The sequence below is a fragment of the Myotis lucifugus genome, unplaced genomic scaffold, assembly GCF_000147115.1.
Source record: "Myotis lucifugus unplaced genomic scaffold, Myoluc2.0 scaffold_45, whole genome shotgun sequence".
Classification (NCBI taxonomy): Eukaryota; Metazoa; Chordata; class Mammalia; order Chiroptera; family Vespertilionidae; genus Myotis; species Myotis lucifugus.
In genome coordinates, this window is record NW_005871093.1 from 5,245,779 (window position 1) to 5,272,375 (window position 26,597).

At 48.0% G+C, this 26,597-nt stretch overlaps 2 protein-coding genes, 1 non-coding gene and 1 pseudogene across 5 annotated transcripts in view; 2 read left to right on the forward strand and 2 right to left on the reverse strand.

The window, feature by feature from the left end:
* Window positions 1-1,192: 1,192 nt before the first annotated feature.
* On the forward strand, window positions 1,193-21,649 carry RFC2 (replication factor C subunit 2). 3 transcript variants are annotated; one of them, XM_014455379.2, is made up of 12 exons: window positions 1,238-1,364; window positions 3,540-3,783; window positions 4,011-4,080; window positions 8,468-8,509; window positions 8,794-8,900; window positions 11,960-12,061; window positions 13,067-13,167; window positions 16,047-16,204; window positions 16,435-16,500; window positions 17,902-17,982; window positions 19,418-19,531; window positions 20,920-21,649. In XM_014455379.2, the coding sequence occupies exons 2-12, from the start codon at window positions 3,674-3,676 to the stop codon at window positions 21,028-21,030; spliced, it is 1,062 nt and encodes a 353-aa protein (XP_014310865.1). In that variant the 5' UTR covers window positions 1,238-1,364; window positions 3,540-3,673; the 3' UTR covers window positions 21,031-21,649. The 3 variants fall into 3 exon arrangements, with proteins under 3 accessions (XP_006088295.1, XP_023609232.1, XP_014310865.1); XM_006088233.2 differs by lacking the exon at window positions 3,540-3,783 and having other exon boundaries at window positions 1,193-1,364; XM_023753464.1 differs by lacking the exons at window positions 3,540-3,783; window positions 4,011-4,080 and having other exon boundaries at window positions 1,194-1,364.
* LOC111825903 lies at window positions 3,559-3,659 on the forward strand (annotated as a pseudogene).
* On the reverse strand, window positions 10,810-10,915 carry LOC111825892. The gene has a single exon (XR_002829129.1). It is a non-coding gene; the product is annotated as a U6 spliceosomal RNA (small nuclear RNA).
* Window positions 21,650-25,339: 3,690 nt separating the features above from the next.
* Window positions 25,340-26,597, reverse strand: part of LAT2 (linker for activation of T cells family member 2) — an 11,395-nt gene continuing 10,137 nt past the window's right edge. Inside the window, exons 10-12 of the mRNA XM_023753415.1 lie at window positions 26,370-26,435; window positions 25,984-26,046; window positions 25,340-25,556 (exon numbers count right to left, since the gene is read on the reverse strand). Coding sequence (XP_023609183.1) covers window positions 25,450-25,556; window positions 25,984-26,046; window positions 26,370-26,435 — 236 coding nt within the window. The 3' untranslated portion in view covers window positions 25,340-25,449. The remainder of the gene's footprint in view (window positions 25,557-25,983; window positions 26,047-26,369; window positions 26,436-26,597) is intronic.

Consider the following 26,597-nt stretch of genomic DNA (forward strand, 5'->3'; position numbering starts at 1 on the left):
CAGACCCCTCAGGGCACACCTGCTGGCATCACTGCTTGAGACCACAGAACCCTTGTGATCTCATTGCCCCAATACCACCTCTATGTGCTGTAAATGTTCATTATTAACTATCCACCAATGGAAAAGAAGCATGTGTCTTTATTTTCCCCTTTTACCCAATCCCACAGATTTCTCCGCTTTGCTTTCTCCTGCCCCCTTAATCTACCACCAAGGGATTTCAAGTAATAGTAAATGGTAATTATTACTCATATTTTTTAAAAAATATGTATTTATTGATTTCAGAGAGGAAGGGAGCGGGAGATAGAGATAGAAACATCAATGATGAGAGAGAATCATTGATCGGCTGCCTCCTGCACGCCCCCCACTGGGGATCAAGCCCGCAACCCGAGCATGTGCCCCTAACCAGAATCGAACCCGGGACCCTCCAGTCCGCAGGCCAACACTCTATCCACTGAGCCAAACCAGCTAGGGCTATTACTCATGTTTTTACTTATTACTCATTATTATTATAACACGAGCTGTGGGAGGAAAGATTAGCAAAATAGGTAGAAAATCAGCCTAAAAGAATGCTCAAATCATTGTGAATAAGAAGTACCTATTTCTCTGAAATGAAATTGAGTCGCATCTTACAGAGGGACAGCTGCCTCATCTGCAACATGAAAGCAATTCCCACCCGGCAGGCAGCATTAATAAATGTCAAGTTCCAGGGCGCACAGAGGAGCCCGCCCAATGGGAGCTGGTACTGCATCGGGACAACCTGAGCAATGGGGAAAACCGCGTGCCGGCGGGTTCCAGCCGGCGGCTTTCTGCCACCCGGCACCACTGGACGTCAGTCCTGTCCGTCCGCCGCCGGTCCGGCATTCGGATGGACTCCCCAGGGCCCCTGCCCTCCGCACGGGCAGCGTGCTCCTTCTCCACCTTGACGCAGCTATTCTGCTGGTCGCGCGGAGAGGGCCTCCCAACAAGGCACACGAAGACACAAAACCGCCGAACGTCCCTTCCTGGAGCGACACGGTTTCTCGGAAGGCAAAGCGCTCGGGTCCCACTGTCCTCTCTCCCAGGCCGGACGCCAGGTGTCCCAGAGCAACCGCGGCCTTGCGCAACCCGACTCCGGGGCGGTGCCCTCCGCGCAGGCGCGGAAAGAGGGGCCAGACAGCTTCCGCTCGCGCCCGGCGTCCCTCGCGTTTCCAGGGGGCGGGGCTTGCGTGATGACATCATGGGGCGGGGCCTCGGGCGGCGGGAAGAGGCGGCGGGAGCATGGAGGTGGAGGAGAGCTGCAGTGGGGCGGCCGAGCAGGGGGCCCAGGACCCTGCCCCAGCCCCCAGCAAGGCCCCCGGCAGCGCCGGCCACTACGAGCTGCCGTGGTGAGGGCCCAGGCCGTAAATGAGGGGTGCTCTGGGAGCGTCGGTGGGCGAGCGGCGGGTCGTGCCCGGGGGAACCCAGGGGCGGGAGATCGTGGCGGGCGGGAGGACCTGAGCGGAGCTGGGGGCTCCAGGGTGGTGTCCGGGAGATTATTTGAAGAGGGCGAGGGACACGGGTCGCTTAGCCCACCCGGGGTCGAGGGTGGCCGGTCTGCCCCCTGGAAACGCAGTGTCGGTCAGAGCATTGCTTAGGGAGAGGAGGGGAGAGAGAAACATCGGTTGGTTGGTTGGTTGCCTTCTGTAGGTGCCCGACTCCATGGACCGGCAACCTTTTCTGTGCACAGGAAGACGCTCAGCCAGCCCAGGCACTGCCCAGGCCCGCCCCTCTTCTTGATGAGAGCAGATACCTAAATGGATGCAGTATAATGTATTGGAATATGCACAGCTGCGCTGTGCAGCCCCCAGCCACTAGCCACATGAGTCTGTTGAGCTCTGGAAATGAGGCCAGTCAAAATTGACATGGCCTATAAGTGCACAATATACGCCTGGCTTTTGAGGACTTAGTATTAAGAAGAACTCATTAGTAATTTTTACGTTGCTACATGTTGAGAATGACAACATTTTTAATATATTAGGTTCATAAATAATATTAGTAAAATTAACTTCATCTGTTTTGCCTTTTGTAATGTGGCTACCAGGAAGTTTAAAATTACCCATGTGGCTGGCATTATATTTTTTCATGCACAACACTACATGCCTAGGATACTTGAGTATACAAGACAAACACAGCTCGCGTGGAGTTTACATTTGATAGAGAAAGACAAAGTAAAAAAGCAAGTGCTGTGGAGTAAATAGCTGTGGTGTTCGGGGCAGGCCTCTGATGAGATGACATTTGAGCAAAGACCTGAACTCAGGGAGGAAGGCCTGTGACTGGAGAAACCTTGCAGGTAGATGGAGCAGCTATGAAGGCCCTGAAAGAAGAGCATCTTTGCCTTGTTCAAAGTCCAGCACAAATTTCAGCTCCTAACATTCCCAGGTGGTGATTCCCTCAGCTTCCGCAGCCCTTGGTTTCTATAACAAGTCTAGCACGGTAGTGGGACTTCCTAAGCTCTTATCTCCCTGCCATTTGGAAAGCCCTTCAGAACAATCACCATGTCTTGCTTATCTCTGTATCTTCTGCTTTCCTCCCCTTGAGATCTCTACCTCCTTTCACAGTGCTTGGCACCTGGAAGGGACTGAGTATGAAGGATAAATGAACAGCCCTGACTGGTTTGGCTCAGTGGATAGAGCGTCGGCCTGCAGGGTGGGGGGGTCCCAGGTTCGATTCCGGTCAGGGGCATGTGCCTTGGTTGCGGGCACATTCCCAGTAGGGAGTGTGTAGGAGGCAGCTGATCGATGTTTCTCTCTCATCGATGTTTCTAGCTCTCTATCCTTCTCCCTTCCTCTCTGTAAAAAATCAATAAAATATATTTAAAAAAAAAAAAGATGCCCTGAGCTGTCTGGCAGCAAGCAATCATTTATTTTTTTAAAAAAAAGAATAAATGAACAGGAACAAGCATGCTTCATCTGCTGGTCTTGGAGGGGAACTGTCTGTTTACTGTAGTATGTGACAAACAAGCTTCTTTGCATGCAGCTGTTTCTGGAGCACAACTAGTACCTGCATAATAAATCAGGGAGTGTTGTAAAGGACTGAGGAAGTCCTGATGGTTAAATCATTGTATATCTTCCACTTCTATTCTCACTGAAGAAAGTCATTTTCTCTGTAGCATAGTTTGCTTATTCATTTAAAATAGAAGCATTGCCCGGCCAGTGTGGCTTAGTGATTGAGCGTTGACCCATGAACCAAGAGATCACTGGTTCAATTCCTGGTCAGGGTATATACCCAGTTTACAAGCTTGTTTCCCCATCTCCCCGCCCCGGGGGGCGGGGCGTGCAGGAGGCAGCCAATCAATGATGTTTCTTATCTATGTTTCTATTTCTGTCCCTCTCCCTTCCTCTCTAAAAATCAAGAGAGAAGTATTGGTCTGACTAGGCCACTAGCCTGTCCACTTCACATAGCCTAATAGGGTCACAAGATAGGCCTGTGGTTTCTGTCTAGCTAGCCCTGCTGTGCGCCTTGTCAAGTCTGTAGAAACTGCCAGGTAAGGCAGGAGGCTCAGTTACATCCATGTCTATCAGATCAAATGATGTCAGTGCTGTGCTCGCTTCGGCAGCACATATACGAAAAATTGGAACGATACAGAGAAGATTAGCATGGCCCATGCGCAAGGATGACATGCAAATGTGTGAAGTGTTTTTAAAAAGAAAAAAAAATGATGTCAGTGCTGTGTGTGCTGGATCTCTGTTGTGACGGGCAGACTGTTGCTGCACAGGATCACATTGGTCCAGATGGCCCGCTCTGGCCCTTCTCCAGCAACAACAGGTATTTCTGTGCTGTGGTGGGTTCGGAGCTTCTGGTGTGTAATTCTCATGCACTTAACTTTTGAAATGGGACTTGGGCACCCCTTACATTTAAAACCTGCCGCCAATTGGTGTATTTTTTTAATGTATATCACCTGACAAAGCTGAGGATTGCTGCTCTTTAGTGCTTCCTTTTGTGTAGCATGAAAATAGCTATGTCAACATCTTTATGCATTTTCTTAAAAACAGGGTTGAGAAATATAGACCAGTGAAGTTGAATGAAGTAGTTGGGAATGAAGACACTGTGAGCAGGCTGGAGGTGGGTGTTGTTCTTTTTTTAAATTTATATATATATGACCTTATACCACATTATTGTGCTTTGATAAAGCTCACGGCATTTGGAGCAAGACAGCCAAGGTGGGGCATGGGGGTAAGCCACGGATCCAGAAGCGTTGAGGGAGTAGGAGACATTCAGTTTGGAGATGCCTATAGGTGGTGGGTAACTTCAGATGTTTGAAGGGCTGGCTTATTGAAGAGGAGTTATCAGACAAGAGCAAGGTTGGCAAACTTTCTGTAAAGGCAATTTAATAGATACCATAGGCTTTTTGCAAATATCTATATTATCCTAAATAATAAGAGAAACATGTAAATTGACTGCCCCTTCGCTACGCTCACCAGCCAATCAGGAGTGAATATGCAAATTAACCCAACAAAGATGGTGGGTTAATTTGCATATACAGGCACCAGGCGGAGGGGAGAGCTGGCAGCTTGGGGGGACATGGCTTCCTCGGTCGCTCCCAGTATGGGGAGCACCAGGAATTCTGGGAATAGTAGTTCTGATGGCAGCCCCAGGACCGGAAGCGGATGCCCAGAGCGTGGGGAGCACCAAGAATGCTGGGAATTGTAGTTCTGGTGGCAGATGGATCTCCTAGACACTAGAGCAAAGTGAGCCTGGAGCAAGTTACTGTTGTGGTGGGGGATGGAGGGAAAGCAAAGGTGAGAGACATAAGTAAAATCAGAGTGTCTAGGAAAAATTAAAGGGAAGATATCCTAAAACTTCCAGGAAATCTCCACCAATGAAGCAAAGAAAAAAAAACACCTCTGTTATTCTGTGAGCAACAAACCAAACTAGGTTGGGGGTCTCAGACAATTAGCTCATATGATTGCAAAGACAGACAGAAACTCCCGGATTAGAGAGGGCTCCCCTGAGGGCTCCCAGATTGGAGAGGGTGCAGGTTGGGCTGAGGAACCACCCCACCCCACCCCCTGTGCACAGATCTTCGTGCACCAGGCCCCTAGTCAGTATAAAAGGCTAATATGCTAAGTGTCCAACTGGTTGCTATGACACTCACTGACCACCAGGGGGCAGATGCTCAATGCAGGAGCTGCCGTGACACGCACTGGCCACTTACAGAGAAACGGCACCACGGACCGTTTTTTGTTTTTGTTTTGTTTTTGTTTTTGTTTCCCATTTAAGATGCATGTTTTTATTGAAATTAAAAAAAAATTGTAACCAGACAGAATAAAGTAGACAAGAATGTTATAATCTGACTATATAATCTCTCAATCTTGTTGAATCACTAAAATATAACGTAGGATTGTTCTCTATGCTAATTTTAAGGTTGTCCAGTTAAACCATTATTTGGTATCTTTTCAACAGGTACTCTTAACTATTTAGAATTTCTTATCAGAAACATTCATATATTATACAGGAAACATTCATAGTTTATTTTCAAAACACCCTGGAGCGACAGCCCACCAAATTGCAGCCAATGCTGCCGAGACCCCATGGCACAAAATGCGGCCCACAGCCCAGCCCAGCCTGTAAACGGTTGCTGTGGTAACGATGTCATGGAGCAATGCCCGGCTTCCTCTCCCTAGCAACTAGCTTCCTTGGGGTTTCTTCAGCCCAGGAACATGACTTGCTTCATAGCCGGGTGCAAACATTTCACACTTTAACCAAATGTCTGTGAAGTGTTTTCCCGTGCCTCATCTCATTTGATCCTCACAGAAGTCCTGGAGTAGGTAGATAGGATACTCGGTAGAATCCTATTTTCTTTTCATTAGCCGGGAAATGGAGATTTAGAAAGCTTAGAAACTTGACCCTACTGAAAAGAAGTAAGAAATGGTGGACCTTGAAAATCACTTCAGACAGGTAAAAAAAAAAAAAGAAAAGAAAGAAAATCACTTCAGGTTTTCTCACTGTGCAAAATATAGTCAAACACTGCTGCAGTTAAATATTTTACCCTTTGTTCTCCCTGTGTGATCTACAATAATAATGTGCTTCATGTTAATATTTACTGCTATATTGCTGACAATTACCTGAAAGAGAAGTTGGGGTGCTTCACTGGAATGGAAAAAGTTTAGCTAAATCAGAAAGCAGGTCTAATTAAGCAAGTTTATCTATATATATAAAGCTCTCGCTGGCACCAATCGCATGTGTGTGTTTCGATCTGTCATCGTGAATTTGGTTGACACTTCTATTATAGAGAAAGGGCAAATAGCAATATTAAAATATTTCTTCTAATTAATTTACTTTCAATGTGCATGAATTCATGCATCAGGCCACTAGTATAACTGTATTTGACAAATACTCTGTTTATTTTTTCAACAATCCTTTAACAATGTGAAAGCCATTCTTAGCTAGGGGTATCATAAAAACAGGCCTCAAGCTAGATTACCTCCACTCCCCTCATGCCCCTCCCACCATAGTTTGCCAACCTCTGCCTAGAGCAGGGGTCCTCAAACTATGTCCCGCGGGCCACATGCAAATACAAATATTGTATTTGTTCCCGTTTTTTTTTTTTTACTTCAAAATAAGATATGTGCAGTGTGCATAGGAATTTGTTCATAGTTTTTTTGTAAACTATAGTCCGGCCCTCCAACGGTCTGAGGGACAGTGAACTGGCCCCCTGTTTAAAAAGTTTGAGGACCCCTGGCCTAGAGGGACTAAGTGACAAGGCAGCTGGCTTCAAAATGGGCAGGCAGAAATGTTTAGCAGTAAAGCAAGCTTTGAATTCCAAGCCATCTTTAGGCAGAATCTAGAAGCCCAACTAATTGAGTCATGACAAAGACAATCTCTGTAGTAATCAGTGCTTACACTATAATAGCTAACAAGGTATTTATTTATTTTACGAATGCATTCATTTTACAAATATTTGAGTCTGTTTTCTGGGACAGCTATGGTGCAATGTTAGAAACTATTGATATAAATAGATATTATTCCTGCCCGAGTAAGATTTTTAGTCTAATGGAGTAGCATTCAAGTCAGCAGGCCATGTGATAAGCATTCTGCTAGAGGAGGACAGGGTGCTGAGGGAGCACATGGGAAGAGTTAACCCTCACAATATCTTTATTCCCAAGGGGAAGAAGTGAGACCAAAGTTTGAGTGGGAGTTAGCCAGACTTGGAGGGGAGGAGTGAGAGAGAAGAGGTAGCAGGAATAGCATGTGCAAAGGCCCTGGGGTGAGAAAGCTTGGCTTGTTCTTGGGTGGGATGCCATCTGATTGGAGTAGTGCTTTCCAGACATTAATGGGCATGTGCATTGCCTGGGGCTTTTGTTAAAATGCAGATTCTGGTGCAGTAGTTCTGGAGGTGAGGCCAGATTCTGCATTTCTAACACGCTCCCAGGGGATGCTGATGCTTCTGGTCCATGAGCCCCTGATAGCAGGGCTGTGGATGTATTGGGGTGTGTGAGACATGAGCCCATGAGGTGGGCAGGATCCAGATTGGGCAGGGCCTCATGAGCCATGTTTGAGAGTTTGGGCCTTATGAAGCCAGCCTAGTCACACCTTAATTTACATTGGAAAATCCCCAGCTCCCTTCACCTTTTTTCTCCCAGCCCCACAACACACCTCCTCTCTGACAGCTGTCAGTTTGTTCTCTGTCTGTGGGTCTGTTTCTATTTCATTTCTTGGTTTATTTTGTCCATGAGATTCCACATATGAATGAAATTATAAAGGTGAAAGGATTAAGCAAACAAACAGACAAAACCAAAACATAGACACACACAACAGCATGGTAATTACCAGAGGGGAAGGAGGGGAGGAGGAGGTAGGAGAGAGCATAGGGGATAAATGGTGATTGAAGGAGACCTGACTCGGGGTGATGAACAGAAGAGTATACAGGTGAAGTATTTTAGAATTGAACACCTGAAACCTATATAATTTTGTTAACCAATGTCAGCCCAATAAATTCAATAAAAATAAATAAGTAAATAAATAAGAAAGAAAAAGAGTGTGGGCTTCATGATGAGAGCAGTAAAGAGTCATACAAGGGTTTCAATCAGATAAAAATGTGTTAATTAGATGTGTGTGTGAGAAAATTAGCTGTGGTTACCGTATGGGAAATGGGTTGGGGTGATGAGTGGCAGAGAGACTAGGCATGACTGAATCTTTGTAATTAAGGTGCTGTGTGGGGTGAGGAGGAAGGCCCTGTTAACGGTGACAGTGACCTCCAGGTTCCTGGCTTGGGTGGTCGTGTTCATGGCATTGACAGTCCATGGAAGGGGAAATGTGGGTGGGGCCTCAGGTTTGTAGGGGGAAATGACGAATTCAGTTTAGAATGTGCTGAGGTGAGTGTTCCATGGGGCATCCATATGGAGACATTTGTAGCCATGTTTACTACACAGGCCTATGTGGCTGGGGAGGCTTGGCTCCTTATGGTTTATAGCTTAATGAACGTTTTAATGAACATTTCTTCTTTCAGGTCTTTGCTCGAGAAGGGAATGTGCCCAATATTATCATTGCTGTGAGTACTCAGTCCTGGCCCTGGTGATGTCTTGAAGTCTCATTTTCACTTCCCTCTTGAGTGCTTTCTTGGGCACAGACTCCTCCTCAGGGAGGCCAGTTACCACCAGAGCCCTGACATTGGCCTCTGCAAAGGAAAACATTCCCCCAAATTGGTCAGGAGGCTTGTGGGTTGGGTGGAGGGCTCGAGGGGGAGGTGAGTGTGAAAAGGGGTGAACGTCCATCAGGAGCTATGGTCAGTGCATTCTGCTGGCTCGGAGCACTCACTGGAGATCTCATTCCTAGGGCCCCCCAGGAACTGGCAAAACTACAAGCATCCTGTGTTTGGCACGAGCCCTTCTGGGCCCAGCTCTCAAGGATGCTGTTTTGGAACTCAATGCCTCGAATGACAGGTACGTCTGGGAGTTAGGACTGAAGGGCAGCAAGTGTTTTACATTGTGAATTGTTATAGAAATGGCCTTTTTTCCGTTCTGTGTCGTATGTGGAGCTTGCCTAGCCAGCTTTATGTTTTCCTTTAATCCTTCCCAGTGAAATAGAATGGGAATTGCTGGCTCATCAAGGTGGCATCATAGGCACTAGACTTGATGGCTTAACTTTGTTAATGGAAATTTTAAATATTATTTTTAATTGTGGTAAAATACACAATATAAAATTTACCATCTTGCTCATTTTATTTTTAATCCTCCCCCATATTTTCATTGATTTTTAGAGAGAGAGAGAGAAAAAAACATTGCTGTGAGAGAGAAACATCGATTGGTTGCCTCTCATATGCGCCCTGATTGGGGATTGAACCCGCCACCTAGGTGTGTGCCCTGAATGGGAATCGATCCGCAGCCATTTGTTGTATGGGGTGACGCTCCAACCAATTGAGCGACAGGCCAGGGCCAGCTTACTCATTTGTAAGTGTACAGTTCAGTAGGGTTAAATATATTCACATTGTTGTGTAGCCGATGTTCTCCAGAACTTTTTTGTCTTCCAGAACTAAAACCTTGTACCATCCCCCTCCCTCTGCCCCTGACAACCACCATTCTACTTTCTGTATCTATGAACTTGATTTTATTGTAGATGCCTCATCTAAGTGGTTTCATACAGTATTTGTCTCTCTGTGGCTGGCTTATTTAACTTAGCATATGTCCTCACGATTCATCCAAGGAGCCAAACTCTAGCATCTCTCAGACTCTTTCCTTTTTAAGACTGAATAATATCCCTTTGTAAGGATAGACCACCACATTTTGCTTATTCATTCATCCACTGATGGATGCTTGGGTTTCTTTTATCTTTTGGACATTTGTGAATTGTGAAAATGCTGCTATGACATGGGTGTATAAATATCTCTTTAAGACCCTGCTTTTAATTCTTTGGATATATATACTTAGAATTGCTAGATTATATTTGGTAATTCTGTGTTTAATTTTTGGGGGGACCTCCATGCTGTTTTTCATAGTGGCTGCACCCTTTTACATTCCCACCAACAGTGTTCAGGGTTCCAATTTCTCCACATGCTCGCCGACACATTTTTTGGTTTGTTGTTGTTAGTAGCCATCCTAATGGTATGAAGTGCTGGTTTACTTTTCAGGCATGAAATAGAGGATTATGAAATGAAGACTTGTTAAATAAAAAGTCTGCAAAGTCTATCTTTGGTTATTCCTTGAGGATGCAGATCTCAGCTCTTTAATATTGTCCTAATTTTGAAGATCTATGTAGACTTGAAACAGGCAATGTTCTTGGGATGCAACTAACTGCTCGTCAGCTGTCATGAATGAGCCTGTAGTCAATCCATTTTGTCAATGCTGATTCTTACTACCTTTTCTCACACTTGCATCATCAAACTCATTATTTTTGAAAACTTTAGTGACTCATAATTTTGTTGAAGAAAGAATAGCCCATAATTGCAAGATATTTTTAATTTTAGATTTATAAAAACCTATTTGAATGATCAATACAATGACTTTTTTGCATTTCTATATCACCTTTGTATACAAACCAGCCTTCAGCTTTTGATCACTTACAAACTGTACCCTGTAAACGTTGGTCTACAAACATAAAAGATGAAAGAGTGCTGTCATATGTTCTTTTATCAAAACAGAAGGTCCAAATTCTTATCATAGGATATTGGGGAATGAAGTCCTTCCTGTTGAGTGACTAGCCAGATGAAAATATATTTAGTGTTTGTCCTTATTTAACATTTATACACCTAATGGAGTGATCTCCATGGTAAGTCTAGTCACCATCTGACACTGTACAGTATTATTGACTATATTCCCTATGCTGTACATCACATCCCCATGACTTACTGATTCTTAAAATACAGAACATTTCACAGATTTGCATGTCATCCTTGTGTAGGAGCCATGCTAATCTTCTCTGTGTCATCCAGTTTTCACATATGTGTTGCCAAAGTGAGCACACGCCTTGATCCTTAAGTTTGAGAAAACGCAGCTAGGATTTTGGCATCTGAGGAAACATGGTCTGAGATGTTGCTTATGTGATCAATTTCACCATCATTAGAGTCTAGAGCAGGGGTGGGCAAACTTTTTGACTCGAGGGCCACAATGGGTTCTTAAACTGGACCGGAGGGCCGGAACAAAAGCATGGATGGAGTGTTTGTGTGAACTAATATAAATTCAAAGTAAACATCATTACATAAAAGGGTACGGTCTTTTTTTTTTTTTTTTTAGTTTTATTCATTTCAAACGGGCCGGATCCGGCCCGCGGGCTGTAGTTTGCCCACGGCTGGTCTAGAGTCTATTCGCTTCTCTGCAGTCATTTTCTGATTTGTCTAATAATTATGAAACATCTTCCTGTCAATTTTTTTCTCTTTGACATTGTGCGTGGAAAATGAAAAGTTTTGGTGTTTTTTTAGTTGTGGTCAGTGAAAGCTTTAAAAAAGACAGCAAAGACAGAGTATCTGAACTTCTTTTATGCCTTCTAGAAAGACAATACTGTACCCCAAGAACACACCAAAAAATGAAGTATGAGACAATAGTAATAGTATTTTTCTCCCACTATTGCATTATTCGTTTAGGCAATTCCATCATTCTTTCATTTTCTTATTATTTTAGTTATTTTTAGCATAGTTGGGAATAATTGATGAGTAATGATGAAATAATTACTAGGATGATGAAATACCAAACAGTTTTAAGAATACAGGAAGAATAAGAACACTAAGACTTTAAAATATATCTGAGATTGTAAAATAATTCAGTGGACCCATATTGTAATTACAAGATAAAATGAATCTCATTATAAGTAGTAAATTTTTTCTTTGTTCTGAAAACCTCCAAAAAGGAATAAAAGTAATGAAATTTCAATTCTTGAAAATAGAATTGTTCAAAAAGGAAACTTAAAAACTAAAATTGGGTCCATGCTGATGTCTGAGGGTTAAAGTTCCCATGAAGGCAACTGATTTTGTCTCAGAAGGTGACAGTTAACTTCTGGCTTGTTGTTTCAGGGGCATTGATGTTGTGAGAAACAAAATCAAAATGTTCGCCCAGCAGAAAGTCACCCTTCCCAAAGGACGGCATAAGATCATCATCCTGGATGAAGCAGACAGGTGGAGTGCTTTGCCAGACATTTCACCTTGATCTCTAAGTCTCTTATCTGGCTTTATTAAATCCAGAGAAAAAGCTTTGCCTTTGCACTTTTGTGGTATATTTGCTTATCTTCAAAAGCAATTTAATAGGAGCCTGAGCCCTAAAGTCATCTTAACTAACCTACAAACATTTGTCTAAGACAGTCAGCTAATATGTTTGTTCCAGCATCACTTACATGATGAATAATTTAAATGTTTTTTTATTGTTGTGAAATACACATAACATAAAATTTACCATTTTAGTGTATAATTCGGTGACATTTAGTACATTCACAATGTTAGCCATTACCGGTCTAAATGAAAAGTTTTAAATGACATTTTTAAAAAAGTAACTCATATTCTTTGAAGAAAATTTAAAAAATATTGTTAATATCTTGCTTTATTTTCTTTTTCTACACTATATATTTTTACATAGTTGAGATCATAATATATGTAATTTTTGTATCCTGTTTTTTCCTTTTAATATAAAAAGCAGTGCTCCACATTATTACAATCTTGCTCGGAACATTGTAATTGCCATGTTATAGTACATAGTTCGCTACACCTTAACCTGTTTTACTGTAACATTATAGCAATAATAGCCAACATTTATCGAGCACTTATATGTAAGCATTACATTATCCCAGGTACTCTGCATGTTGTTATCTCATTTAATTGTTATCAACAACCCTCTGGCGTAGGCAGTATCATTATCTCCTTATAGGTGAGGACACTGAGGCTCAGATAATGTACCTGTGGTCCCAAAACTAGCAGATGAAAGAGCTTCAGGTGGGCCAGGCAGCCTGGCCGCAGAGCCTCTGCTCCATGCCCACGTGCACCTGCCTGTGGAAGACCCAAACAGGCTCATGAGGAGAGGCTGAGCATGCCCAGTGAGGAGGTCAGGGTTCCCAGTCTCTAGGGAGGGATTTGTGTCCCACGGGCCCCCGGTCGCAGTTGCCAACTGCACTCTTATATTTTTCTTCTCAGCATGACTGATGGAGCCCAGCAGGCCTTGAGGAGAACCATGGAAATCTACTCCAAAACGACTCGCTTTGCTCTTGCTTGCAATGCTTCAGATAAAATCATAGGTGAGGGTCAGCTCTGGGTGTCTGCGGTCTACATGGTCCTCCTTTGGCTCTTGAGCAACAGAAGAGTAGGGGCTTTTTGATTGCCTGTCGTGAGCCAAGCACTGTGCCGTGTAATCAACTTTTTCATTTACTCTTATATAACTATTTGCAGAGGTATTATCAGCTCCACATTAGAGATGAGAAAACTGGAGCTCAGCGAGGTTTAGTAATTTGCCCAAGGTCACATAGCAGGTGGAGGAGCTGAGATTGGCACCCCACCTCTTTCTGCCTCTTGCACCATCACAAGCACACGTGACATTTTGATATCCTGTGCACAGTGTCATAGTCACTGCCCCTCTCCAGAAATGTTCCTGCACTTTCTGTGGGCCTGAGTACTGCACATGCACTGTGTCTGCACACCGGCCTTAGTTATTGCCAGGAACTGCTTCACCTGTGAAACCTTACATGTTAGTCTTCTCTCTGACCTGGCATTTGTTCTTCCAGTCCCCCCTCCATCAATTTGTTTCCTCACGGTTTTATCCCCTCTCCCCGTTTCAGCATCTCAACTTCCTGGTGGTTTCACATCCTTTTCTTTTTTTATTGTTTTGTTAATCCTCACCCCAGGATATTTTTCCCATTGATTTTTTTTTAGAGAGAATGGAGCGTGGAAGGGAGGAGTATGGCGAGAGAGAGAGAGAGAGAGAGAGAGAGAGAGAGAGAGAGAGAGAGAGAGAGAGAGATCAGTGTGAGAGAGACGCATCATTTGGAGAGAGAGAGAGAGAGAGAGAGAGAGAGAGAGAGAGAGAGAGAGAGATATCAGTACCCACAACCAGTCAGGGCTCACATCCTTCCCTTTCTGATGCAGACTTCGGGCACAGTCCAGCTTTCTCTGTCTCTCACCATTTCTCACAGCTCTTTTGTCCCGCTGTCCTTGCCTCACATCCGCCCTGCTAACCCCATCCTGTGTGAGCTCAGCCATCTGACTCTCCCTTCTCTTTGCCTCCCCGCCCCCCCCCGCCCCCCGCCCGGGGCCATTGTGCACTGTTGCAAACAAACTGGTTATCAATCATGATGCCCCCACAAAGTTGGTGGGCTCTTTGTGTTACCAGGAATCCTTTATGTCCTTTTACCCTATCTGGATAGTCATTATTTGTTTATTAATTTATTCAGCTCTTCATTCAATAAGCATTTACTCTGGTCTCAGTAGGTGGCGGGTACCACTAATGCAGGGCATACAAAGTTTAATGAGAGACATTCTCTACCTTCAAGACATCAGTGGTGTGATGGAGGAAACTGCAAAAAGTTTTGACTGATGGGTGTGTATGGCGCTTGAGGGCAGGGGCACTGTTATATTTAGAGCCCCCCCCCCCCCCCCCCGTGCATTTTGCTCAGGGCTGTGTGATCTGAAACTGCACGTGTTGGTGGAGGCAGCTCTGGCCTTCAATTTTTATGAAAGTAATTTTTGTGATACATACAGCATTTGGATTAACTTTAATTTTTAAAGAGATATAGCAAACAAATGAGATCTCTAAAGGAATTTATTTCTCAGCGTTAGAGGAAATGGTTTATGATCAAATTGCTGCAGAGCTAACTTGTGAAACTTGGTAGCCCAGTCTCACTTTGATTCCTGGAGCCATGCGTTAAGAGATAGGTGTACCTCGAGGAAGGCCCCGCTGCCTTATTCTGACATGTATTTAAATTCTGTGAATTCAGCTTTTGGAATGTCTCAAAAGAAAATTGACTAGAGGAAACGTCTATTGAAGTTAGAATATTAATTGCCTTAAAATATGTATTCCTGTTCCTAATTGATCTTTCTCTTGTCTGTGCTGATAAATCAAATATGCTAATAAGGTTCATTGTGAGGCTTCCTGCTTTCAGATGAGTCAGCAATTTTCATCTGGTGTGTAAGACTTTTTAAAACATGCACTACCTAGTTAGTCAGGGACACTGACCTCTTTCCCTCGATTGTCAAATAAAAAAATGACAGCCCAGCTGCTGTGGCTCAGTGGTTGGGTGTCGACTCATGCACCAAGAGGTTGCTGGTTAGATTTCTGTTCAGGGCGTATGTCCGGATTGTGGGCTCGATCCCCCAGTAGGGGGTGTGCAGAAGGCAGCCGATCAGTGTTCCTCTCTCATTGATGTTTCTGTCTCTCTACCTCTCCCTTCCTCTCTCTTTCTGAAAAATCAATAAAAACATATTTTTAAAAGTGACAACAGCCAACACAACAATAACCATCCGGTGTGAATGAAGCAGAATTATACCTTTTTTTTTGGTCAGAGCAGCAAAAAAATATATTTTTGGTGTGCCGCAGAACTTTAGTATTAGTTCATGTGTGCCATGAGATGAAACAGGTTGAAAATCGCTGAGATAAGTTGAGGTGGACTAACTCTTAGGAAAGCTGCTCTTTGAAGTCTCATCCACTTGACAGATGTGTACACAGCATCTACTCTGCACGAGGCACAGTGGAGGCTACAGATCTGAGTGCGGCTCTGTCCCTGCCCTCTGGGAGCTCATGCTTAGATAGGGGAGGGGCTCCCCAACAGCAAGCCATGACCCACCCAGCACACACACTGATTTGGGGGCCACCTGGGCCAGCACTGGCTCACTGCGGGCTGTGGCATGTGGGTGTCTCTATGTTAAAGGGTCTTTCCCTTCTGGAAGCTGTGGCCAGCCACGGACATCCCAGGCAGTACTGGCTTAGGCCTCTCTGGTTGCTTATTGGTTAATATTTTGAAATTTAGTCCTAAATACCGAGTCACTGGTGAGCGCCTGCTGGGTAGAGAGTGGTGCCGGCGTGGCTGGGCTGTGCAGGTTGTGCAGCTGCTTCCGAGTAACTACAGAACCAGCAGGGCGATGCCATCCTTGGCCGGGAGCCTCACTCTCTTCCTGTCTCGTTCAGAGCCCATTCAGTCCCGCTGCGCAGTCCTCCGCTACACAAAGCTGACCGATGCCCAGGTCCTCACCAGGCTAATGAACGTGATCGAGAAGGAGAATGTGCCGTACACCGACGACGGTCTTGAAGCCATTATCTTCACCGCCCAGGGAGACATGCGGCAGGTGTGTGCGGTCGCTGCCCTGAGGCATGGACCTCCTGGGCTTGCCATGCCCCTTATTTTAGGGGGAAGAAGGAAGTGATGGCTGCGCAGAGCCGGAGTGGGGGGTGTTGACCCAACACACTGATGGGGCCTTGGGCTGACTGAGAGCAGGCTTGCGAGGAGGGTGCTCAGCTAAAGAGGTGGGGAAGGGCGAGACAGAAAATCACCCCGGTTGTTTTTGCTCCTCAACAGGCGTTGAACAACTTGCAGTCTACTTTCTCAGGATTCGGCTTCATTAACAGTGAGAATGTGTTCAAGGTACAAAAGCTGGCTGGGGCATCACAGTCTACAGAAACTGTATTTATCTGCGGGGCCAGTGGAGTGGAGGCGGGAGGTGCTGGAAGGAAGGGGATGGACACGGTGCTGCCGCTGGAGCTCACCCTCGGAGCGGGGGAGCTTGCTCTGCCTCCCGTGTGTCCCCCTGACTCCCTCACTGGAGAGTCGGAGGGACTTTGGGATGCCCTCAGAGTGCGATCCATGCAAGTGCTGCCACTGCTGCCTCAGGCTGGCGCTGGTGCTTTCCGGGTGCTCTGGTCTGCACAGCTCCCCTGCACCCGCGCTCTCGTCAGCATTTTGTGGCCGAGGAAACAGGCCCAGGCAGCCTGTCCGAGACCATCCAGCTGCTGGGGGCTAAGAGGGAGCCCAGCGCTTCCCCTCTGCAGGCCTGGCTCCCACCGGAGACTTCCCCTCCGCACTTCCTGTCCTGGTGTGGGTATCGGAGCTCCTCAAGGTCAAGCCAAAAGATTCTCATTCCCACAGGACAGGATTTTCCTCCGGGGAATTCTTCTGAAAACTGATGGCCACATCCACAGCCCAGTCTGATTTCCCCCTCATATGGGGTGTAATTGGGTAGGGCTGGTTTGTGGGTAAAGAAAGCTGTGCTAACAGCCTCTGCCTCGACCTTGGCAGTGAGGTATTTTCAAGGGCCCTGAGGGGAACTTGCTTGGTCACCTGTTGTGACAGTTAAGGTCTCATTTCCTCCTGGAGCAAAGCATCGAGAGCTGCAAACCAGGATCCTGAGGGAGTTCATTGACCTGGGAAGAGAAGGCCAAGGGCAGGGGTAGGCACTGCCTGGAGATATCGAAGGCTGTCGTTTAGATTTAATGTTGACCTGCGCTAGAGGGTGGCATCTAAGGCCAGTGGAGGGAGTGGCAGGGGGCAGCCTTTGGGCTCAGGGAGAGCTGCACCGGCTCAGCAGGCGGCTGCTCAGGTCACGAGAGGCTGGGACCCTGTCCCGGGAAAGACAGTTGCGATTCCAGTGGGAGACCGGCCCAGAAGACCTCCCAAGTCTTAGTGAGTTCTAAGTGGTTCTGGGCAAGTGGTCATCCCGGGGCTCTGAGATGTGACTTATAGTGGCTTTAATGCTGCCCCTGAGTGGAGATTCTTCAGTGGCCCTTGTTAATTCATCTTCTGTTGGAGAAATTGGTAACAGAATTGGTGTCAGAAGCCTTCCTCACTACAGTAAGTCAACATCATATTCTTTTTATTTGGTGACTTGTTTGGTGGCGAAGGGCTTTCCTCAACCTGGTTCTGTTGCTGGAGAATTCAATGAGAAAAAAAAATTTCAGAGGTTGGTTACATCGCGCAGAAGCTGGTGTGTCAGGGTCCTCCTCAGATGGTCCCCTCAGCGCTGACTCACCTTCTTTTCGGTTTGGTCAGGTCTGCGACGAGCCGCACCCGCTGCTGGTGAAGGAGATGATCCAGCACTGTGTGAATGCCAATATCGACGAAGCCTACAAGGTCTGCTTCTTCCGCCTCTCCTGAGACCAGAGGGACCTTTCTCTTCCCGAGCAGGGCTGAGGGAGTTCCCTGTGCTGGGGGCTTACCTGCATCCCTCCCCTGAGTTCTTACAATGATGCTAGGAGTTGGTACACCCTACTGATGAGAAAACCATGACAGGCTAAATTCCGTTCTCTATATCAACTGTTTAAAAGTAGGAGACCTGGAATTCAAAATCATGTCTTTGTACTATAGTTATATTCTCTGCATCAGGAATTTGCTCACCTAACGTGAGGGACGACCAGCCCAACTCCTTACTTTGCAGTGACGCCGTCTTTCTCTGTTAAGGGGAGGTTTTCCCTCCATCCTCCCGAGGAACATGGGAGTGAGCATCCTGGACCCAGCAGTCCCCAGTCAGCCAGGAGAGGAGGACCCAGGGGGCTTCGGGCCTGATTGTAGAGCCATGTGAGCAGGTTCCAGTGGGCACCGTGTGGTTCAGGTGACAAGTCACATGAGTGGCAGTGGTGTGATCTGAGGCCATTGGACTGATCACAGCCAGTTTCCCTGCTCCCACTAAATTAGGCTAGAAGTTGACTGAGTTTAGGGCAGGGTTAGAACTAATGTGAAACGAGTGCAAGGCAGGGAGACTGAGGCAGAGACCCAAGTACTGGATTGGGTCACCGAGTGGGCCTGAAGGAAGCCTTCAGATTTAGGCACACAGAGCTTCCCTGCCCCCTGAACCCCTGAATTTACCCCAGGTGCCGAAGCAAAGGCAAAAACAAGTGATTCCAGACCCTGCAGTCCAGGTGGTGTGGAGTAGGGGTGGTGAGAAGGCAGGAGGCCGAGACCACTGCTCTAATCCCTGCCCTGGTCAGGATGTTCGGGGCTGCTCCTGCAGGGGGTGGGTTAGGACTCTGTAGCTAGGGAAAGCATAGCAGACACCACAGGGGTGGGGAACCTTTGTTCTGCCGAGGGCCATTGGATATTTATAACATCATTCACGGGCCATACAAAATTATCAACTTAAAAAGTAGCCTGCTATATCTGGTCAAACAATTAACTCACCCCTCGTGCCGTGGCAGGGCCAGACCAAATGATTTCGTGGGCCTTAAACGGCCTGCAGGCCGGACATTCCCCACCCTGACAGGGTTCTCCTGCTTCTGCTCGGGGGTATACTGGGATGGTTATCAAAGTGCTTAAGAGGCTCGGGGACAGTAGTAGACTTTGCAATACATTTAAAAAATCTGCAATATTATCTGTGCTGGAAAGATCAGTCAAATTATCCCCACGTGATATATAGGGTGTGGCCCACCAGCTCCATGGTGCTCAGAATCGCTTGGGTTTTCTAGGATGAGCAATGTGACCAGCCTGAGATTTGTGTGGCTTTAACCTCGTTTCCCGAGTATCCTTGACCTGTATGGAGTTCAGCAGCCTCAGCATGTTCTCTTTTGTATAGATTCTCGCTCACCTGTGGCATCTTGGCTACTCACCAGAAGACATCATTGGCAACATTTTTCGAGTGTGTAAAACCTTCCAAATGGCAGAATACTTGAAACTGGAGTTTATTAAGGTCAGTAAGTGTATAGCCATGCCTCTCCTCAAGGATTCCGGCCACACTGTGGTTGTCTTTGTTTCACTTATAGGCGGGGCATCAAGAAGATGCTCAGAAAGTGTCCCCAGCTCTGACGGAGGCGGGCGGGCGGGTGCTTGTCCTGGGGCTGGGAGTTTGTTTAAGCCCATTCTACCAGTCAGTGACCTACTGTTCCTTACAATGACTCTCGTTAGAGATTTGTGTGTTTATTCATCTTTAAGGTCAGATTAATTGAGATATAATTTACATAGAGGAAAATTCAGCCTCTTAGGTGCATTCTGTGAACAAAATCATTCAGTCGTGTAAACACAACTCTAATCCCCCAACTTTACGTGTCCCTTTCCTCTATCACCTGGAAACCACTGATCTGCTTTCTCTTTGGGGGACAGAATTTTCCAGACTATGATACAGATGGAATCAAGCAGAAACAGTCTTTTGAGCCTGGCTTTTTCACTTAGCTGAATGTATTTTGTATGTGTTCATATGTTTGCTGTGAGGGTCCGTGGGCCCTTCCTTTTTATTGCTGAGTAGTATCCCATTGTATGGAGGTGAGGTTGCTTGGTCGAATGGTAAGTCTAAGTTTAACTTGATAAGGAACTGCCAAACTTCCAGAGTGGCTGTAGCATGTTGCATCCTGTCAACAGTGATGAGCATTTCAGCTGATCCACATCCCAGCCAGCACTTGGAATGCTCAGTTGGATTTTTAGTCACTGCCATAGGCTTGTAGAGGCTTTCATTTGCATTTCCCAGTGGCTAATGATGTCGAGCACTTTTTCATGTGCTTATTTGCCATCCCCAATCTTTGATGAAGTATCTGTTCAAATCACCCCAGTTTTTAATTGGATTTGTTTTCTCATTACTGAGTTTTGTTGGTTTTTTTAATCCTCACCCAACGATATTTTTCCATTGATTTTTAGAGTGGAAGGGAGAGGGAGAGACAGAGAAACATTGATGTAAGAGAGACACATCAATTGGTTGCCTTCTGCGACCAAGGTACATGCCCTTGACCAGAATTGAACCCAGGACCCTTCAGTCTGTGGACCGATGCTCTATCCACTGAGCCAAACCAGCTAGGGCTCATTACTTAGTTTTGAGTGTTCTTTATGTATATTCAGATATGTGTTATATAAATATTTTAATATTGCCTTTTTAAAATTTTCTTAACAGTATCTTACAAAAAAATACCAATATCCTTTTAGGAAATAATTGAACTTTAGTTAAACATAATGCATGACAACTTAGAGTTCATTTTCTAGTTGGAGTTAGAATTCATTGCATCAATTTTGAGTAAACCATTAGTACAGATTTAAAAAAAATAAATCTATCTCTCACTTACTAACCAGATTTAAATGTTATTTGTTTTTCAGGAAATTGGATACACTCATATGAAGATAGCCGAAGGTGTGAACTCTCTTCTGCAGATGGCAGGGCTTCTGGCCAGGCTGTGTCAGAAGACAATGGCCCCGGTGGCCAGTTAGAGCGGAGAACTCATTGATGGGGTGACAAGAGTCCCTGAGAGACGGGACTCACAGCCTTCTGCTCTGGGAGAGAATGCTGCCCAGACTGGCAGTGGGACTCGCCTGTTAGTAACATGCCGTGGCCTTCCCCGTGCTTCTACACACATCTCCAGCGCGTTTGCATTCTGCCCCAGGCTCTGAGACATGGTGACGGGGGAAAGGCCGCAGAGAATGTCCAGGGCACGGCACCCAGCCTGGGTGTGGGTTGGCATTTTAGCTAATAAAACTGTACAATTTGCCAGCAATAATGTGGCAGGGCAAGTCTGCAAAGAAAGCCAGCTTCCTGTCTGCGTGCTTCTTGCATCCTACAAGTAGAAAAGGTGATTTAGATGACAGACGGGACAAGTGAATCTCAATTTTTCCGGAGGTCAGTTCCACGGGGTGAGGGCAGGGTTTGTTGTAATTTACTGACCATTTAGAAAAGCTACTCAACAGCTTGGGGCCATGAGCTCTTTAGAAAGGACTTAAGGTGTCGCTGAGGAACATGGTGCAGGCCCGGCGCATGGAGGCTGCCAGGTCACCTCGTCTGTACAGTGCTTGTTGATTTGGCATTTCCCAGTAAACTTTATATTAACCTGTAGAATTGCTCTTTTTATAAGATACTATTTTTTTAATTATGAAAAAATACCAATTGTACATAAAACATTGAATGATATTCACATACTCATCACCCATCTTAACAGTTATACCAACACATGGCCTATCTTGTTTCCTCTGTATTCCTACCACCCCACGGATTGTTCTGAAGCAAATCCCAGATGCCATTTTAGAATAGCATTGTTTGTGTGTTTGTTTAATTGATTTTGGAGAGAAAGGAAGGGAGAGAAACATCGATTAGTTGCCTCCTGTACGTACCCCAACCAGGAATCGAATCCACTGTGCCCTGACGGAATCAAATCCGTGACCCTTCAGTGCACAGGACCGCGCTCCCACCAACTGAGCCACACCGGCCAGGGCTAGAATGGTGTTAAGGGAGTGGGGTGGGAGTCACCCATCCTGTGGTTAGTGGACTCGTAAAAGGCTTTGATTAAAAACACTTGTGTGACATGCTGGCTCTTCCTGCCCTGTGGTTTCCCTGACGAAGGGCCACAGCAGTGCGGCCGTGTGTGCCCATGCTGCACGTACTGCTGGGGCAGCTGGGTGAGCCCATCTGCTTTCTCCCTGCCAGGCTTGGTTCAAACGGCGCTCACGCTCCATCCAGCCTGACCCTTGGAGCAGGAGGAAGCAGGAGAGGAGGGCCTGCTGCACTTCCACTTACTGCCGTCCTCCCAGGGGGTGCAGTCACTTGCCCAGCCCACATTGTTGGGTAGTGACACTGAAGAGACACGGAAAAGGCTCTGATTACTGGCTTTTGGGTTTGGTTTTCAATTAAGAGAAAAAAATAAGGTCCTCAGAAACAGCGAGGTGACGTTTTACAAAACGCACATACTTCCTCTTATTTTTTGTCTGGAGCTTCCGGATCCCGTCAGGTGAAGGAATGACTGCCCAGCTTGCAGGTGAGGGGCCCCAGAGACATCAGGGTTTCCACACCTGTAACCCAGGAGGGACTCCCCACCCGGAGCCTTGGCCCCGCCACACCCTCTGGTCTGAGCTTGTGAGGTCAGGGCTGCAGGGTGTGAAGTAGCAAATGGCCACAGCTGTGCTCGAGATATTTTTTACTATTTCCTAACGTGGCATCAATTCTCGGAAAGAATGTGCCATCCTGGAAAGAGCTGCCTTAGGGCCCGCGGTCCTGTCCCCAGGCCTCAGGCTCCCTGGCTGTGACACAAGAGGCTGAGTCACTCCCTGGGTTGTACACAAAACAGAAAGAATCGCTGCCCTTAAACTAAAAAGGTTTATTGAGGTTTTGAAAGGAGGCGGCATTTTTCCCTGAGTGGCTTTTCTGACTCAAGGTTCCACTGGGCCTCTGCCCTTCCCCGAGACAGTCATGCTGCCCAGTCAGGGAGCTGGAGCAGAGGAGGCATTCAGGGCACCCGAGGGACACCACTGCCCCCCCCCACCCCCCCCGCCCCGCCACCCCCGCGGCAGCACTGACGCACTTTGTCCACAGGACACGCCCACTGAAAGCCTGCGGGTGGCTGTGGCCTCACCTCTTCCTCAGTGAACTGAGACCCGAAGAAAGGAGTGCCAGGGCGCCCCAAGTGTCTGCTGAAGTTAGAACATGTAATGCTTAGAGGAGACAAGATAGACAAAACCTACCCTGGAACGTAGAATATTAAATATGGCTCCACCTGTATAAATTAATTACACAAGCGTATCGATCACACAAAATCCCAGCAACTGACATTAGTAAGCGATTTGGGATCCAAACCCAAAGCAAAAAGGACACGAACGCCAGTACTGTTTGGTGCTTAGATGTGGGGATGGGGTGCCGCTTGCCCCAATGCTGGGCATTCAGTTACGGCAGGGGCTGCAGTGCCCTCGCGCCAAGCTCTTGCCCAGCCCCCGGGAAGCTGGTTCCACGTGTAACTTTCGGGTCCCGCGTGGCCAGAGGGATGGTCCGTGGGACATGCAGGTGCACCTCCCGTGAGTAGCGTGGCGGGTGCCCTCCCGTGAGTAGCGTGGCGGGTCCAGAAGTCCAGCTGCTCCGGCGAGGTGATGGGTGGGAGACGGTAACTATTCCTGCGAAGATGAACATGGTTGGCTTCGGCGAAGATGAACATGGTTGGCTAGAGGAAAAGGCCTGCGTTGGCTACCATTTCGTCCCCTCGGCACGGGGCGACTGGTTTCGAGAGGGGAGGGGCGCACAGTGGTGGTGAGCGTTCAGCTGCCCTCCCGGGCTGAGGAGAGAGCCACCCACCAAGCTGAGTCTCTTCCCAGAGCTCCCACTTTTTCTCTGAAACCCTGACTGTGCTCTCTGATCCTAGCCAAGGCCTGGGCACGTCTGACCTGTCTTCAGGTCTCTCCCCAGCCCGACTTCCTGACCCTGGGCACAGGTGCCACTTCGTATGTTCCCCTGCGTGGGCCTCTCCAATCAACAGGCTCAGAAATAAACTGGCCTTGCCCACAAAACCCACTCTGCCCGTAGCTCCCAGATCTTAGGCAAAACCCTGCAATCCTGTTCAACGCCTCTCTCTCGCACCCACACGCAGGGCACCCCACCAAGGGCACCAGCGAGTCCTACGGACTCCGCAAACATTCAGTATCTACCTCTCCCGCTGCCTCCCTGGGCCAAGGCGGCATCTTTTGTCTGGACTCCTAACTCACTGGCCTCCCTGTTCCCACTGCCGCCCCCTGTAGAGCCGTCCCTCGGGCCCCAGAGACATCAGGGTTTCCACACCTGTAAAACTTCACCTCGCTGTTTCTGAGGACCTTATTTTTTTCTCTTAATTGAAAACCAAGGCTGGGTGTCCTTCCCCGGAGGGTAAGGAGGGGGCTCCAAAAGGCTTCCCCGGCCCCCCTACTGAACTGCCCACCTTACTGCCCGTCTCTTCCCTGCCGGTTCGCCTCCACAGGACTTATCACCATGCAGCAGGCTAGACTTCCTCTCGGCTCTCTCTCTCATCTCACGGGATCTGCTGTGTTTCTCCCACCACAATGTCAAGGCATTTTGTGTGTTGTGTTTACTACTGTGTTCCCAGCACCCAGGCAGGACTTGCCTCTGGCAGGTGTGGTAAAGACTAAGCGAACCAGTGAACTGTGGGCCTTTGCCTGTTGGGCTCAAACTTGTGTGGCTGGTTCTGGACCAGCCCAGCCCCTCCCCACTGAGAGGACTGTGGGTGGACCCTGCCCCCCCCCCCCCGCCACACACACACACACACACACACACACACACACACACACTTATTCTAAGTGTGACCTTGGGCAGATGGCTTAGTGCCAGATGCCTTTGAGGTGACAAGTGATGGTGTGTGTGTGAGCACTTGACTCCGTGCTGGCCGGCAAAGTGGCTGCTTAACACAGTTCAGCCACTACAGCCGTCAGCGCCATCATCTCCCAGCCCTGCCTGTGCCCCCGAGGCCAACACTGGCTCATGCTTTATGTGCAGCGTCTTGTCTAAGGCACAGGTCCCACCGGCACCATTTTGCAAGCGAGGACGCAGACCTGGGGAGGCTGTCACTCCCCCAAGGTTGCAGGGACCCACCCAGAGCCCACTGCACCCAACAACTCACCACCTTCCCTGCCTGACAACCTCGTGCTCGCCATGAATCTCACCTCACCAAGCCTGCCTTGGGAGTCAGCGGCAGGGTGGGCGGGGACTGCTCAGGAGGCCCAGCACCCTGCAGAGCCACCCCATTTCCGCACCCATGGGTGCTACCCCTTGGCCCTCACCACGGCTCCTCCAGCCTGAGCTCCCACCTTTTCCCAGGGGATGGGGCCCTCTGGCCAGTGAGGCCACCACCCTGCACCAGGGCAGCTGTACCTCCTCCCAGGTCTGCCCTAGGCTTCCGTGGCGGCCACGTCCTCATTTACATAATCGGGCTCTCCATCTTCGTCCTCATCGGGGATTCCCGCAGGGGAGAGAGGTGCTTCTCTCGGGACTTGCCCTGTGGACCAGCAGGCGAACTGTCAGTGGTTCACATGGGCACACCCAGACCTGTTCCTGGAGCCAGAACGCCCACCCAGGGCTCGAGCCCCCCGAAGCCACACGCAGCCTGAAGGAAAGGCTGCCCTGGACGAGTGTCTGTCCCGGTTCTAGGGTTTGCCAGATTTTTGTCTGCCCGGGAAGCAGGGTCAGTGGGGCTCCATCCACGCAGGTGATGGCAGCCTGCGCAGGAGGCCCCGACCTCAGGAAGCCATGGTTCAAGGCCAGTGCAGCCAGGCCAGACCCTCCTGACTCCCACTACCCTTCCCCCCATCCTCCCTGGCCAGGCCCCCCTGACTCCCACTACCCTTCCCCCAGCCTCCTTGGCCAGGCTCCCCTGAGCCCACTGAAGCTGTCCACTCAGGAGCCCCTGCTCTCTGGCCACATACCTACGACCTTTCTGGACTCCCGCCACTTCTGGATGGAAGCAGAGTTCTGATAATCCTCATCACCTGCAGGGAGAGAACCGGGGAGAGGGCCTGCTGGGAGGAAGGGGAAGCCACCACGACTGGTCCTCAGGCCATCGAGCTGCCACGGCCCCTCCAGAGAGGCCTCTTGTGCCCTTGTGTGGGCAGCCCCTTTGGTTGGAAGGGCTCCCCATAGAGCATGCCCACTGAGGCCCAGGATGATGGGGTCTCCTCCCAGGACAGGGGGCAGTGCTTGACCCAAAGGCATTAGAGGTGTCCGTGAACTTTCGGGCTTCACGGAGGGCTCTGCCTCTGTGGGAACTTCAGATCTCACCAGTCCCTGCCCAGCTCCGGGCTGGTAGTCTCACCTGAGTCAGGCTCTTTCTGCTTGCAGATGAGCACATTCTCATAGGAATTAGCATCCTCGTCATCTGCTGGGGAGAGGAGTGAGGGGAGAGGGGAGAGGGGAGAGGGGGCAGGGGACAGGGGGAGAGGGGCAGGGGAGAAGGGAGAGGGGACAGGGGAGAAGGGAGATGGGGAGAGGGGACAGGGGAGAGGGGACAGGGGACAGGGTACAGGGGATAGGGGAGAGGGGA

Coding starts and splice junctions, on each gene's coding strand:
- RFC2 (XM_014455379.2), top strand. CDS start 3,674: ATGATGTCAGTGCTGTGTGTGCTGGATCTCTGTTGTGACGGGCAGACT. Junction 4,081..8,467: donor ACACTGTGAGCAGGCTGGAG/GTGGGTGTTGTT, acceptor TTCTTCTTTCAG/GTCTTTGCTCGAGAAGGGAA. Junction 17,983..19,417: donor ATATCGACGAAGCCTACAAG/GTCTGCTTCTTC, acceptor TCTTTTGTATAG/ATTCTCGCTCACCTGTGGCA.